The 15,933-nt window shown below is 43.7% G+C and overlaps 1 protein-coding gene across 1 annotated transcript in view; it reads right to left on the minus strand.

The window, feature by feature from the left end:
• LOC123025177 (ankyrin repeat and fibronectin type-III domain-containing protein 1-like) overlaps positions 1-11,935 on the minus strand; it is a 146,265-nt gene extending 134,330 nt beyond the window's left edge. The window contains exons 1-5 of the mRNA XM_044433694.1: positions 11,750-11,935; positions 10,745-10,952; positions 8,239-8,433; positions 7,131-7,244; positions 2,110-2,207 (exon numbers count right to left, since the gene is read on the minus strand). Of these exons, the coding sequence (XP_044289629.1) occupies positions 2,110-2,207; positions 7,131-7,244; positions 8,239-8,433; positions 10,745-10,952; positions 11,750-11,935 (801 nt within the window). The remainder of the gene's footprint in view (positions 1-2,109; positions 2,208-7,130; positions 7,245-8,238; positions 8,434-10,744; positions 10,953-11,749) is intronic.
• Between the last annotated feature and the right edge of the window lie 3,998 nt (positions 11,936-15,933).

The raw sequence follows: 15,933 nt of genomic DNA on the forward strand, positions 1-15,933 counted from the left end.
GCTTCTGTTCTGGGTTGGTACCCTTAGCAGCGGATACCTCTGGACTGGCATTGCCTCAGCTCCGGCTCTGAATCCTCAGCATATGCAAAATGCAACCGTGAAGCTGAATTGTGAAACTGTGACTAAAAAGTAAACATGTGTTTGTGGGGATGAAAAGATAATAAAAGGATGTTTGGCAATCATGGGCAGTGCTTCCAAAGTGCCTCCAAAGGGATTGCTTGTGGCTGTCAAAACAATTTTCAACAGTCAGCTTTCATGATCTCTGAAAAAGGCAGAAAGATGGGGCAAGAAAGTCACAGTGAGCCCAAAGCAGTTTACGCTAGCAGCAGCTGGGTGGGATACCAACTGGAAGCTCAAGAACCCGTGGGGCACTTGGCTGCAGGGCAAGGCTCACCATAGGCTGTTTGCAGAACATTCCATCCGCTGTGGTTCATAGCCAGGGTGGGCTCTTGGGAGGTGTGAACACATCCCTTGTATAGGCTGATGGTTGGTCTGTGCTATTTTTCTGGCAGCTGCTGCTTCTTGGTGCCATTCCCCTTCAGCCTCACGTGCCCACAGTGCAGTCCAGTTCAAATGGCTGGAGTGGCCATGAGGTTTTGCTATGAATGTCAGTGATATCATATTAGACTTAGCACTGACGTTTCATTGACAAAACCATGAGGGGCAGTGTGGTGTAGCCGTCAGAACGTGGGATTGGGACTCAGGAGATCCGGGTTCTAGTTCCCATTTGGCTGTGAAGCTCACTGGGTACCTTGAGGCCTGTCATGGACTCTCAGTCTATTCTTCCTGCCAGGCCTGATGTAAGGATAAAATGGAGAATAGAAGGAAGAGGAGGTGGCAGCTCATGTAAGCCACCTGGCATTCCTTGCAAGAGGGAAAAAAGGCCTCTTGCAAGGTGTAAATATGCCACAATCAATCAATCAATCAATCAATCAATCAAGGCTAGTCACAACCAGTAAGATTAAACAAAACTGTGAGTATATGTGGAGAAAGAATGTGAAGACAAGAAAGAAGGAAAAGATAGTACCAGTGGACCAGCTCCTGAGTTGACAAGGAGTAAAAAATGAACATAAATAGGAATGAATTTCAACATTCATGAAACAGAACATGAACAGAACAGAAAGGAGCAATTTTTAGGTTTTTCCCCCCAAATTATCTAGCTTAAGTTATCAATTTCTTCGTTTTTCTTCCAAATTATCTAGAATACATCAGATCTCCTTTATCTCCAGGGGCAGCCTAGGGCATTTTGTTTTCTGAAAAATAGTTAAAATAATCACCATGATTCCCAGGACTGGACAATTTACCCCAGAAGTACCTTGACAACATGCTTCATGGCTGGTAAGAGCTACTTCATGGCAACCATGCCATGAGAAGCCTAAGTAAACCCCTTTCCCCTGATAAGCTAATATTTTTTGTTAGATGTTTTTCACATGGAAGAGCATTCAAATAATTGGATGTCTCCCTTCCACTTCTGGTGTTACAGTGCAGAAAAAGATGAATGACATATTTCCACCAATCATATGCTCTCTTTCGAACACACCACTTTCCCACACTACATGCAAAAGCAAGATCTGAATAAGGCTGCCCCCTTTCTCCTTTCCACACTCTTCAGCTCTTACCAAATTCACCTGTAAAGCTAACTTTGGACTTATCTCTATCCCAGAAAGCAGGACAAAATGCTTACTCCTATTTTACAACCACACAGCAAAGCACAAACTAAATGTACTTACCGGAAACAGAATCTGGTGCTCTGAATCAAGGTACATGGTAAGTGGTACATCTTGTTGCCTGGCAGATTCTACCCAGCAGATCTCAAATAGGTCACAAATATTTCAGTGTACCAAAACGGCCCTTCCATACAGTTTACTACAATAGCTTTTGTCCTCTGTGAGACTATACTGAGCGCTGAAATGGGTGCATTTCCTAAGAAAAGTGCACAGGGAAAGCATTTGGATACCTGCAGATACCTGCTGTAAGGTGGGTAGAAGGTCAGTGTAAAGCCACCTTGCATGCTGGCGCCTTAGAACACGAACACTAGGTGGACGGTCAGCTGGGGTCATGCCCTGAAGTAGCCTTGTGGCTCGACACGTACCAGAGCAAGTCACTCACCGAGATGAGGCCATGGATGGTGACACGCAGGTTTTTCAGCTTGTTGATCACCACTTCTCCCAGTGGTGGGGAAAAGGTGGGGGAGCAACTCCACTCCACTGCAAACAAAGGAAAAGCACAGCCACTCTGTCAGTAATTGGGGTCTTTCATCAGCAAGGCGAAAGATGTAGCACTTGGCAGGCAGACAGGGCTAGATTAGAAGCTGGGCTGCCAGGGATGGTACAGCTGCTGTAAAGGGATTGACTGTGAAACTGAAGAACGAGCTACAGCAAGACCAGCTGTGCATACTGGAAAAATGTCTGAGAAAAGGCATGGAAGAGGGGGCTTGGGGGGAGGTATACATTGCAAGGGAGCAATAACAGGACACACCTTTCCCATATTCAAAGGGCCTCGCTCCCTGCCGAATGTGCGATGCAGGAACTGCACACTGTGGAAAAGAGGAGGCTCTCTAGCTACTGTAACTTCAGCTGTGGACCTCAGCGCATGGGACCCAACAGCAACAGAGTGAAAGCAAAACGGCAGGCTAAATAGACAAACAGACAGACTGATGAACCCAGAGATAAAAGAGAGAGAACACAACAGATGGACCAAACAAAGGCGACAGAGGGAGGAGGGGGGAGATGGATAGTCAGAACAGATTAAGTGGCTGGATTTGGTGGTGGCTGGTAAAGGAAAATTCTTCTGAAATCCAAAGTTATGATGACAAGACACACAGGATTTAAAGTGATGGAAAATCTATGTTGAGGGAGCAGGTGTTAAAGCCGAAAAGGGAACACACGTTATACCCAAAAAGCAGTCTGAAGATGGGATAGAATTATAGCGTTCAACTCTGGGTGAGCAGCTAGGGAGGGAAGAAAGGGCCAAAACCTTTAGACCTGGTGTAGGACCACCTCCATTTGGTCAGCCTCATAAAGCAGGGCCACCCCTTTCTCCTTCTCGCGTTACATAGGAAGGCACTTTCCACTGAATTTTCAGCACAGCACCTGGTGGCAAAGTGCTGAAACTGATCCAGATCACAAAAAGAGGTGGGCGAGGAAAAAAGCATGAGAATAGTTCAAATTTCACAACTAGGAGACTTAATTTCAGTAAGCCTCAGCTATTATGGAGAAAATGTATCGACTCAGTTTTTAAATATCTCAAGTGTTCTATCAGTGTTTGCGAAGCAGCTAGCTGTGACTGAGATGAACAAGCATATGGAAACTAACGGGTGCATATTACAGGACAGGTTTATGGCGGGAGAGGAGATCTCTTCAGGTAGGTCCTGAAAGTCCCAAGCTGCTTATTCAAGTCATTTTTAACCCACTCTTCAACTGAGAGGTTCCCAAAGCTGCTTACACAGGATCAATAAAAACAAGGCAGTCACTGTCCACAGGCTTACAATCTAACAGACTTGACACAAAAGGAAAAACTGCAAGCTTAGACACCAATTCTTAAACAGTCGTTCTTACACTATCCAGCTGGAAACAATTCAGGGAGAAAGAAATCCTGATGGAACTGAACTGGGCTCTGAATGGTGCTGCCTCCCATACCCGCCTGCTGCAACCTGAGAGAACGACTGCAAAACCGCTACAAAGTGCACACACACTTTTCAAAGGACAAAACCGGCATTTAGAACTGTGTGCAGAAACAGACCGGGGTCCAGTGCAGCAGTTTCAGCCTTGGGAGATTTTTTCTGTACTCCCAGTATGCTGGCAATCCAGCTGCTGTATTATGCACTTCTTCTGGTTTCTGAATAATCTTTGAGAACAGCCCCATGTGCAATATGACGCAGTAATTCAAAAGAATTTCTCAGGGCATGGGTTACCACAGCCAACATGTCTTTGCCCGGGGGGGGGGGTTGCAATTGACACACCAGCCTGAGGTGGCAACATGCTTCATCCTCCAAAGACAAGGCCAAGCAATCCTAAAGCTCTCTGTGAACCTGAACTTTCAAGAGCACCAGCCTATCCAGACCGGGCTGATGACTACGTCTTTGGCTGGACAAACAGCACCTCTGTCTTGGATTGACTGAGCTTCAGTTTACTGGCCCCCATCCAATCTGTTACCAATTCCAGACAGCAGTTTAGCACTTCCACAACTTCACGAGAGTTTGATAGAGTTGTCTATCATCTGCAGACTGATGACACTTTGCCCCAAATCCTGAGATGATTGTATTCAGCTGTTTTGTGTAAATGTTAGACACCATGAGGGACTAAACAGAGCCCTACAGAACACCCTAGTGTACCTGCCACTGAGTAGGAACAACAGACTCTTAGCACTATCTTCTGAAAGTGGCCGTCCAAATAGGAACAGAACCAGTGAAGAATAGTGTTCTCCGTCTCTGTCCTGGAGAGCTGACCCAGAAGGATACCATGGTTGTTGGTACTGAGAAGTCCCATTGAGAGGTCCAGGAGAATCAGCCATCTCCTTGAGAAGGCCTTGAAGCATCCAGAACAGTTTGGTAGACAACACTGTCATGGTAGACAGCACTGTGATGGTGATGGAGAAGTGGCTTTTTCACTGCCACCAAAATCACAAAATGAGTTCTAAAAAGAGCTTGTATCCATGTTTGACTGTACAGTGGTAACTCAGCTCACAAACGCCTAGGTTCACGACCAAATCGGGTCGCGAACAAAAATTTCATAAAAATTTTGATGTGGGTCGCAAACTCCGCATTGGGTGACAACCAAGATCGCAGCCACCCCCCCCCCGAGTGGGGAGATGGCCACATTCACAGTTGCGTTTGTGCAGGGAAGACGTGCGTGATCACGGGCGCGCTCCTGCAGGAAAGATGGGCGCAATCTTGACCATTCCCGTTCCCAGCCAGCACGATTGTGGCCATCTCTCCACTCCCCCAAGTGGGGAGATGGCTGTGATTGTGCTGGGGGTCGGGGGGAGATGGCCGAGATCATGCCCATCTCTCCCTCCCCCATCATGCCTCATTCGCGCCCATCTCTCCCTCCCCCAGTGCGCCCGCGATCAAGCCCGTCTCTCCGTCCCACCCCCCAGTGCACCAGGATGACGGGCACGTGCAGGGATGACAGGTGTAAACTTGGTTGTGCTAGAGGGGATGGGGAGATGGCCACGCTTGTGCTCAGGGTGGGTGGGGGGGAGATGGCTGCGATCTTTGTTGTTCTTTGTCACTTTGCTTCACATTTTTCTGATTTAAAAAATGATTACAGAACAGATTAACCTTATTTACACGGAACCTTATGGGGAAATTTAACTTGGCTCATGACCAATTTGGGTCATGACCAGAGTCCTGGAACAGATTACGTTCGTGAGCCAAGGTTCCACTGTACTTGCTCTTAGGTTTTCACCACCTGTTTTCTAGCCACCATCTGCACTGCTTCATTGCTTCCAGTTCTCCTGTAAAACATCCACATCCACACCACCATAGCTTTGCACAGAGCTATGTCCAAAGCTGTCAATCGGTCACGTGGGACAGCTTGATAGATACTTTGGCAGCCATGCAGTACTGAGCCATCCCTGATGAAGTGAGACTAGTGCGCATATCAAGGTCTTCCTGGGACCACCATCCTGAACCCTCAGTACCACGCCTGCCTCTTTCAGCTGAAACAGACTGTTAGGCAGCCAGATGAAACCCCTTTGCATCACCACATCCCATCCACCCAATCCTGGGCATTCAGCTTATGTTAGCACTGTACCAAGAATTTGGTGGACACAACTGAGAATAAGTTCTCTGAGCTTGTCTACTCAAATTTCAGTAATGTATACCAGGGAAAGCCTTTTTTTCCCATATTTATCTTTTGGAGGATTTATCTTTTATTATGGGTCAATATAGCATTCAGCCACAGTGTCACCAGGCATGGTGGGTTTTTATTTTTATTTATTTTTTAATAAGGGAATTATGTCTTAATGTCTGGAAGTAGCCATGTCTGGTCTTTTTTCTCAAATGGCCTGTTTTCTCCCTCTTCCCCCAGTTACTGTATCTTTTAATCTGGGTGTCCAGGCATATCCCAAAACAAAGAGATGAAACAACCAAATGTAATGTATAAAACAAAACAAAGGAAGAAATGGAGCACTATCAGAATGTCCAAAACACCCTAACCCTAAGTACTATCATACTTAAATGTAAGAAATGACAGCTATATATATATTTAATATATCCACTATCTCTAATAAAAAGAACTATCTAATTTTCTTTGGTAACTTGTCACCAAATAGTTTGGTAGGGAAGTTTTCAGAACCCAGCAACAATCTGGGTTCTGGATGTTAATTTGCAAAAATTAATGTCAAGGAGTTAAAATAGGGAAATGTCCACAGAATGCTGGCCACTAGTCCTAGACAGGTTATGAATTCTGAGTCTTTCAATTAGGCCAGATTCACAGATCTTTTATTTCATTTTATTTATTTATTAAAACATTTTTATGCCGCCCCAGTCGCCAAAGCCTTGGAACTTGCTCAATAACTAAGCAGGCTTTAAAAACAAAACATGAGATTCCCTAAGCCACCAGATGTTCATAATAAAGTTTTTAGGTGTTGTACAAAAATGCAACAAACAAACAAACCAACTAGCGTCTGCCTGCAGGTTTCCAATCTCATATACATGATGCAAAAGGGAAAAGGTGTGGGAAAAACAAACTAATCCAACAAATTAATCCAGCCACTAGGTTTTCATAAAGTTATGAAGTATATAATAAAGTTATTCAAAATGAGTGTGACTGATGATGGCTCTGGGAGGACAACCATGGAAAATGTCCACTTCCAAGCCCTTAAGGGAACTATACAATATTTTGTGACAGTGATACAATTATATCCAGGTAGCCATGGAACGACATGGATGCATTTCTTTTTCTCTTTGCCCCCTTTCGTCTTTCATGTATCTTCAGACATTATTTTGTTAAAGCTACAAGCAGTATTTCACAAAAATGGATCTTGAAGCAGGATCAATGACCCAGGGGTTAATTAGGATATGATTTCCATGTGCAGATGGATTGTCACAAAGGGGGAAATCAGTTCACATGCCTCAGTAAGTGATATTATCAGGTACTAGGGCGGTGAGCACCCTATGGGCTTACCTTTGTATTTGGTGACAACAGCTGAATTGACACTTAGAGGCTCCTGGAAGGAAACTTCCACAGAACTGCTGCTGGCCACTGAAAGGTGAACATTCGTGGGTGGATCTGGAACCCCTGAGATCAGATATCAAACGGGACACATTCATGTATACAAACGTGTGGACACCTAATTTAAAATGTAGCTGCCAATCAGGATTAACATAGGAAGAGACCCTTGTCACAGAAAGGAAGACCTGTTTCCTTTGCTATGTCTTTTTGTAAAAAGTAATATGACTGCACAGCACAAGCATATGTGTAGCAGGACAGGGGGATTGAATCCATAATGGTCACTCAAAGAAGCCTCTCTGACTCACTGCTTAAACTATGAAGGAAAAGAAAAGGGACACAAAACCCACAATTTCCATCCTGACTCTTGTAAGTTTAGCCAAATTGTGCCCTTTCTGGTATCCTTCTATGTTAATAGCTAAGAAGGTCACATGAAAGATAAGGCAGATGAACTCCCTGAAATTTAGATTCTGAGTTTTCTGTCTTCCCTCCCTGAAGCAACAGGGATTGTTACTAATGGGAATACAATACCAGGAAGAGTTGATTTGTGAAACTTAAAAAGTGAAGAAAACATTCTTTTCAGTAAGCTTGGTACCTCCAGTAGCTTTTGTAGTCGACAGCTCACTGTTGCCATTATACTTTGGGTTTGCAATTAATTTCCCTCAGCATGCAGGCGACTGAGCAATTGGGTTTACTGAGTCATTTCCATGGTGTAATTATTAATGCACGTGGCCCACTATGACTGTACAGGCTACATTCATCTATTGTATCAACCAGCACGATACATAATGCTGGGCATGGGCGGGAGAAGTCCACGGGCATGTGTTGATGGCAGCAAGAATACGGGACTAATCTCTTAGAGGTTCTTGGAAAGGTGGCTCCCACTCAGTGCTTGGTCATTGGCTTGGATGAACTTGATGCCACTTCTCTGACTTTCTCGCAGTGACTACAGAAAGTCTGGTCTGATTTCTTATTTGGCGATTCTGTGGTGACACAGCCCATATTCTAATCCCTGTTCTACTTAGGTGGTGATATGAAATGCACTGCTCTGCCAGACACTCACGAGCATGTTCAAATCCAGCACTCATGCGCTTGTAAAGCCGATAGCGCCACTCCCAGGCTTTCAGCTGTTTCTCTTTTTCTGAGCAGTCTGCATTGGGTACCTCATTCACCACTTGAGCCGTGAGATCATTGACACGCAGTTCTGCCTCCCGGACCAGTGTTGACAGGTGCAAAGACCGACTCTCCAGGCTCACAACTTTGCAAAGGAATACAGAGGGGAGGAAGGATAAAAATTAAGATGATGCGTAAGAAGAGGAGGAGGAAGAACAATGTGATAAGGAAAAAACTTGTTTGAAAGTTCCTTTTGGGCTTTGCACTCAAAAAATCCTTTGAGCCCAAGAAGCAAATCCTAATCTCCATTCCCAATATGGGAATGGAGCAATATGGGATCAATGATTTGTTCAACTGTGGATACAGTTATTGGATCGAGCCACAGAACTGCACCTTCACGAGTGCTTCTACAAACTGCATAACATTCTGGTTCCTCTTAATTGTAGACTGAGAGGCCTAGCTATCTACTCCTGCAGTGTACAGGAAACCTGTTGCTCATCATGAACAGAAATCTCCTTTGGAGTAAAACAACCTCTTCTCAGACAAAGTCAGAAATTCTTCTAAGTTTTGACAAATTTGGTTCTATTTAGTAGGAACTAAAAGATTCCAGAAATAATGGAGCTTGCTGTTAGAGGACAGCAGCTATAACTGCTTCCTGTTTTCAGTATTCAAAGAAAATTCAAATTCAAATTACAGAATTTGCCTCTACTAGCAGAATCAAAATTAAGCAACACCACAAGTCATGGCTTTTCTACTTTCAAATCCGTATCAACAACATCCACATTGCAAGCCCGTTTCCTATTTCATTGCAATTGTCATGATGAAACCATGACTGAAAATTTTCTGGACATCCTTTATGAAAACACCCTTATCTGGTGGGAAGACTCAGATGGGCCTTAATGCTGCCCCATGGCCTCTGCATTCTCCTTCAGTTTCCCTCCTGGACCATGCACGCCACCCCACAACACAGCCACATGCACAAGTGTACACACACATACTTGCCCCACTTCTGGTGCCTTCAGGCGCTGTGTTGCAGCTGGGACAGAATGGGACTGCAGCAACCAGTTGCTGGATATCCCTACACGCAGCTGGCACTTGGGACAAATGTCCCACCTTCAGATGGGATGGCTAGATTCTGTTTTGTTGCTGCTTTCTGAGAAGCAGCAGATTCAAAGTGTAGTAGATGACAAATTGCTGGCACAAAATTCTTTGCAAGGTACTTGCACTTCCTAAGCCAGCATGTGTTAAGAAAGAGGAGAAGGCCTGCATTGAGGATAAGTGTACATGTGCTGTATTCACTAGAATCTCTTGGTTTGTCTGACTCTTATGGCCAGACAGCAAAGAAATACACACCTCTTTTGGAGTTCACTACCTCCTTTCACTGAACTCCATTCTTACACATTATTACATATTCCCAGCTAGGGCTGTGGCTACCCTCTGTGTGGGCCACCCAGCAAGCAGAGACCCCAGTGGCTGCATCCAGCACAACCTATTTAGAATGTCTGTGTGAGAACTTGTGGGAGAATATCCCCATCTCCAGGGACAGAGTGCTAATAAACACTTATTCAAAGTCACTCCCTTTCTGCTCTCCATTCACAGGAATGCCTTCATTTAAAGAAAGGGCATTCTGTTCCTGACCCTAATTCCAGCACATTAGTTTCTTCATGAGGCAGACTATTTGCAAATATCCAGGAGCTGAAGATTTTCCTGCTGCTCCTAGCCAGTAAACCGAAGGGAGACAAATTCCCTTCCTTGTTGTTATATACACTTCAGTATTTCACAGCATTTTTTGTGGCAAAGTTAGTTCTATTTCAGGAAGCCATTCTTGATAATTGACCTGGATATTCATCAGGTGCATGGATTGCAGTATACGAGAAGTTCAGTTTGAATTGCTCCTATTTCTGCTGACCCACATCGTGTAACAAGCAAATCAGCTCGAAGAATCTCCTCCTCAGGAACATGTCACTACAAGCTGCATGTGGCCACAGAGAATGAAGTCACCCTCCTGATGCTTCTGCCACTGCCATTCCCCTTTGCTGGCGGGTCACTCCTGGCAGTCATGTTGATAAGGCGGCTTCTTGGGGTGACATACGTCTCTGGATTCCTTGTGCTCTAGCTGTCTTTTGCACCGCTATGCACCAAAATCTATAATGTTGACTCCAGACAGGTTGAAGACATCTGGCTCCTCCAGACCCAGGAGAAGTTCCTCCACCTTTATCTAATGTCTGCCTGGCAGCTTGATTTATCCTGTACTGTGGCTATGCCGTACAACTATGAAAGGCACTGGAGCAATCCTGTTTTTTCCCCTACAGGACCTTTCTCATGTAGTTAAATGGTCTTCGTTGATTACCATTGACCAGAAATTGCTTTGCTTGTGGTGTCAGGAAACTGTGATGGTTCAGCACCTAGGAAAGAATTTGGTTATGATAAGACAGGACCATTGAATGGTGACTTACAGTGAGGACTTTCCTTGGCTCCAGCCAGCAGCAGTGTTTTGGCAATGGGTGAATTGTTGGTCATGATGGCAATGTCCAGTGGCAGAAGACCCTCGCTGTTTGGGGTGTTAAGGTCTAGCTCCTCCAGGCTATACTGCTTAAGCAGCTCCTGGACTTTCTCAAGATCCTGCAGCTCAACAGCCTCAAAGAGAGCAGCATTGCCTTGAAACTGTAAGGAGAAACAGAAGGCAGCACTCATTTCACCCACTTGACTTTGCTTTCACCACATTAACATGATCAAACCGACTGACACTTGCAGGCTGTGTGACTGTTTTCACAACTGACTAGGCAGTTTACTTTTCAGCTTCTCCAAGTCATCACCAGTTACCACTGTGAGAGCAAGGAAGTCGGTAAACATGGTAGAGCCCAAGCGCAATATTAAAGAGAAGCATCAAAATTAGATCCATTCCCTTGTACAAATCCATTTCTTAAGACATATACAATTACAATTTTATGAGCATAGAACAGTTCTGTTTGAAGTACAGTGATACCTCGGCTCACAAACACTTCTGTTCGCAAATTATTCAGTTCATGAACAGAAAGTTCGGCAAAATTTTGCTTCTGTTCGCGAACTCCACATTGCGTGATGAACACGACCGCGGTCATCCTCCCTGCATGAAGACGAACATGGTCATCTTCCCTGCTCTGACATGTGGTCGTGGCTTCCTCTAGTCGAAATTTCGGTCGCAGACTTCCCCTGCAAACGATACCCTCCTCCCCACCCACCTTCCTGTCCTCCACACCAGAACTCGCCTCAAGCAAGGTTAGTGTTCTCTCTCTTCATAATGTACTGTACTTTGTTTCATATTTTTGTGGTTAAAAAAATTATATATGGTTCAAAACATATTAACTGTATTTACATTGAACCTTATGGGGAAATTTGACTCAGTTCGCGACCAATTTGGTTTGTGACCAGAATTGTGGAACAAAATAAGTTCGTGAACCGAGGGACCACTGTATACTCACAAGGTAGGACTTGCGCAACTTCTCCTTTTCACTTCTTCCTGCTAAGCTGCCTTCATCAAAGGACATGTAGTTAACTCGGAATTTCCCGGAGAGGTTCCGGTAGAGCCTTTTGGCAGCATTTGGAGAGGAGGGTCCTGGCTGCTTCCTAGACTGGGCCAGCTGCAGATCTTTCATTTGTTGTGTCATTTTAGGTGAGAAAGACCTGAGGAACAGAACGGATGTGTGTTAGATGTGTAATAAATGGTAGCACAGCAGAAAATGGGAAGTCCATTAAATCTTCTCTTATTGAAGTAGTAGTACTTCGGCCTGAAGAGCTTTGTGCAGTCAAAAGTTTGCTAGTTTTCTACAAAAACTGGTAGCCCAGTGTAGGGTATGCTGAAATCAGTTATGACTCTTTTCTGAAGTTCTTTCTGAAGTTCACTTATACCAAATGGGTCTGGAGATGTGCATTGCAGTGACTGGGATCTTAAAACTCCTACAAAATCCTAAGCATTCGTATTTTACTTTTGAATTCAAGTTGATTGGTGTCTCCAGCATTGTGGTTAGGTGCTGTCTTCCTATAGCACTATCCTTTCACTGGGCTCCTATGTCTTGTCTTATATACCTACAATCAAAAGAATGTTCACTAATTCCTTTATTTACACATGAGGTACTTTTCAGTGGACACAAAGATACTTACAATGGATAAAAATCAAGACATGAACAAGAGGTGCAACAAGGCAAAAACAGCTACCAGCTTACAAGTTTGGAACATACATTAACCAAAAATAAAGCCAGAAATTCAATGAAATAAATAATATCTTTCTGAAAGTTATAATATAAGCTCAAAAGTTATAATATAAGCTTGTTCTCCTGTCTCAGGGCCAGTGCTGTGAAATCCCTGCTACAGGTGAATTATGGAATGGAAATACAAAACAGCAGGTAGTTCACAGAAGACAGCTAATGTGGGAGATGTTACAAGGAAAGTAGTCTCTAAGGTACATGGGTCCCAAGTTCAGAAGGGCCTCAAAGGTTAAAACCAACTCCTTAGATATACCCAGAAGCAAATGGATGTAAGTGACCTGCCTTACCAAAATATGCAGCAAAACTAAGTAGGGATAAGGTGCTATTCTAAGGTAGTAGAGTTCACTACAATTTCAGAGTGCAGGTGAGGGAAACATTCTTTTTAAAACACGCACTTATATGAAAACTTCCACCTTCCTTCAAGTGGAAACTTAGCACAGCAGGTAATCAGCTAGGCCAGAACCATTCTTGCTAGATAAATGGACCACTGCTCTGGCTCATTGTAAAGCAACTCACTGCACTGATTTCCTCGGCCTCAGATAAATGCTGTGAGTAGCCCTGGCTCTCGTCTGGCAGATGCAATTTGCTGCTTTTAGCAGAGAACAGCTTCATACCAATGCTAAGATTAACATCTAGTCCTCCTGCTGAGAAGCTATGTAGGCTCTGCCTATACTTTTTGTAGAGCTTTCTGATGCGGTACTTTGCAGTTTTTATCCCTTGCATCTTTACTGCAACTGAATGATTTTTTCACTGAGTTTTGTACTTGTACAAAAATTGTAATCAATTTCGCACTCTCAAGTCAGCATTATTTACTACACCTTTTCATTCCCTGGTAGCTTACTAAGATTCAGTGTCTGCTGTCAAGGTGGGCAACAGTAGCAGGCAAAATCACAGCCACAGCCTTCTTAAGGGAAGCCAGGTTAACTCCATGACTATTTCAAGTAGCACCTAGTTTTAATAACCTAAACTGCAACCAGTTCATAACTGCATACTTTTAAATCTCATTCTTTTGAGTGGGGCTGTAGCATTTGTTACTGGAGATCAGACTGTGGTTATTTTCCAGACATGTCAATCAATTGTTGAAGCACTGCCTGAAAGAGCTAAATTTGTGATATTTGAACAAAAAAGTAGGCACCATCTTGACTCCGTAAGAGCGATGGTGGGGCAGGATTCTCATGCAACCTACTGGCGCCTGTCCTCCCCCAGATCTAGCAAACTCCTCACAATGCTGTCACTGAGTTAGCCTAGAACAACTACAGATTTTCAGAAAGCAAAGGAGAGGACTGCCAGTACAGAAATGGCAACATGCATAAAGCTGACTAAATGGATGCCACCACAAATAAATACTTATTTTAAGCCGTGAATAGTTATTTCACCTTCATTATATTTGTCTGAAATGGGAACATGGAAGAATTGAGCAAAGGCATGTCTAAGCGCAAGCTGACATTACTCACATCACAGAAAGAAAAATGAATAGAAAATTTGGGACACATTGGAGAAAGTGATCTTTTATTGAATCAGCTAGTTGAAAACCACAAGCCCTCTGAAACATGCATGTATGATGCTTTAGTCCAGCCTGCACCCGCCCCCTCACCCAAACTATGAATGCCCCTCACAGATCAGGGGACGTGTCAGGGCTGGTGGCCCAGACGTGGGCAAGCCAGCAGATTTGCAGAGGCTTTTAATGGGTGGGTGGGATAGAGGAATAGCACCTGCCAGTTAACTCCCCATTGTTCAAGTAGTTGATGTGAGCAGGTTGGCCTGCACTGAGCAACCCCTTGCTCACACTGAAGAGCCAGAGCAGAGAGTCAGGAAATACGTAAGGCGAAAGGGTTCCCATGGTTGCTCTGGTCACCAACTGCAGACGCTTGCAGATTCAGTATACCCTCCAGCCCTCTGGAGTACATTAGAGATCAGGCCAGCAATAACATTTGCTTGCAAATTGCTCCAGTGGCACAAGGAGAGGGGAGCCTGTGCCCTGCTCCCCAGAGCCGTCTGTTCAGGACCCCTGGAGTTCTACAACAATGTGCTTTTAAGAAATGCTTGCAGTTCTTGCTCACAGAAGCTCAGGCCACGTTAGTAATAATTTTACGATACTACATCATCGTTTGTTTTCCTGAGGAATTGTGTGATCCATGTTTAAGGTAAGATGGAGCCATTGTACAGTGGATCATACAATGCAACGTATTTGTAGCTGGAATGAACCAAGAAATGCAGGTAGTGAACTGCTTTTCTGGGGAGGCTTGTGCACCATTTCTGGGGAGGCTTGTGCACATTATAGTTAATGTGAAAAAAACCTCAGTTCTGTTCAATGCTGTAGCAACACATGGTAAAGAAGCAGCAATTCTTATGATTAGGTTTGCAAAGACAGCCCTGCAAATAACAACCTCCCCCTAACTCATTCTATCACTCCGATCTAATCTGGGACATTATGGGCTGCAGAATTACATTACCATTTTATCTTTTATTATGTCAATCTTCTTTAAAGCACAAGAAGATTGGCTCTTGCCAGAGATTCTCTTGGGATGGATTTTGAAATCGACACGTTTCCTTGCTAAGGAAGATAAACCCCTGCTTCAGGAAAAAGTGATTCTTTTCCACCTAGGCAGAAGAATGAGAGTCTGTGAGACAACTCAGGTTCTTCAGCAATAAATTTGGCCTAATATAAAAACTGGATAACTCTGAGAGTGAAGGCCAGTTTAAAATTATTTGATGAACACAGTAAGCTTGATCATGCCAGTAGTGAGTTTGATTTGTGGTCTTTTAAAAAACTTAATGAGGCAGCTTGGGCACTGGGATCCATTGTTACATTGTAAGTGAAAGAGGGAAGCAGATGGAGGAGGAGAGGGAAAAATGACTAGGACGGTGTTTGTCTTCTTTGGTGCTTAGATATATGAGGAGGAGCTCTCAGAGGGGTAGCACTTGGAAGTTTACTATGCTTAACAGCTTCTGCCATTACAGTGGTTGCTTCTTCATATAGGAACAAATTAGCGCATGAAGATCCTAAAATCCTTCCTTGGTTTTAGCTGTAACAAACTAGTTTGTTTCTTTGTTTTTTTATATAAATGTATTCAAACTAAATTCAAAATGCTTGGTTTTATATATAAACTTTGGAGTTTTTTGAAGTTACTTTAAATATTTATATTTTATTACCTTGGACTTTATCTGATTAGTTTGTTTCCTGTAGGTATTTTCTATATCCTACTTCTATAAAATGGTTATTACAGCAAGCCTTCTCCAAAAAATCATTATCAGCCTAGTCTAGAAAACTATCATAGACTATTGTGACCCTCTGCTTAGAGAAATAGAGACAGAAGAGAACCAGTACTGGATGAACCAAGAAGCAGATTTACCCCTAAACAATAACTGTGAGCTATTAAATGGTAGAGGTGCAGAGCCTA

Source organism: Varanus komodoensis, unplaced genomic scaffold, assembly GCF_004798865.1.
Source record: "Varanus komodoensis strain SLA01 unplaced genomic scaffold, ASM479886v1 scaffold26, whole genome shotgun sequence".
In the NCBI taxonomy this organism is placed as follows: domain Eukaryota; kingdom Metazoa; phylum Chordata; class Lepidosauria; order Squamata; family Varanidae; genus Varanus; species Varanus komodoensis.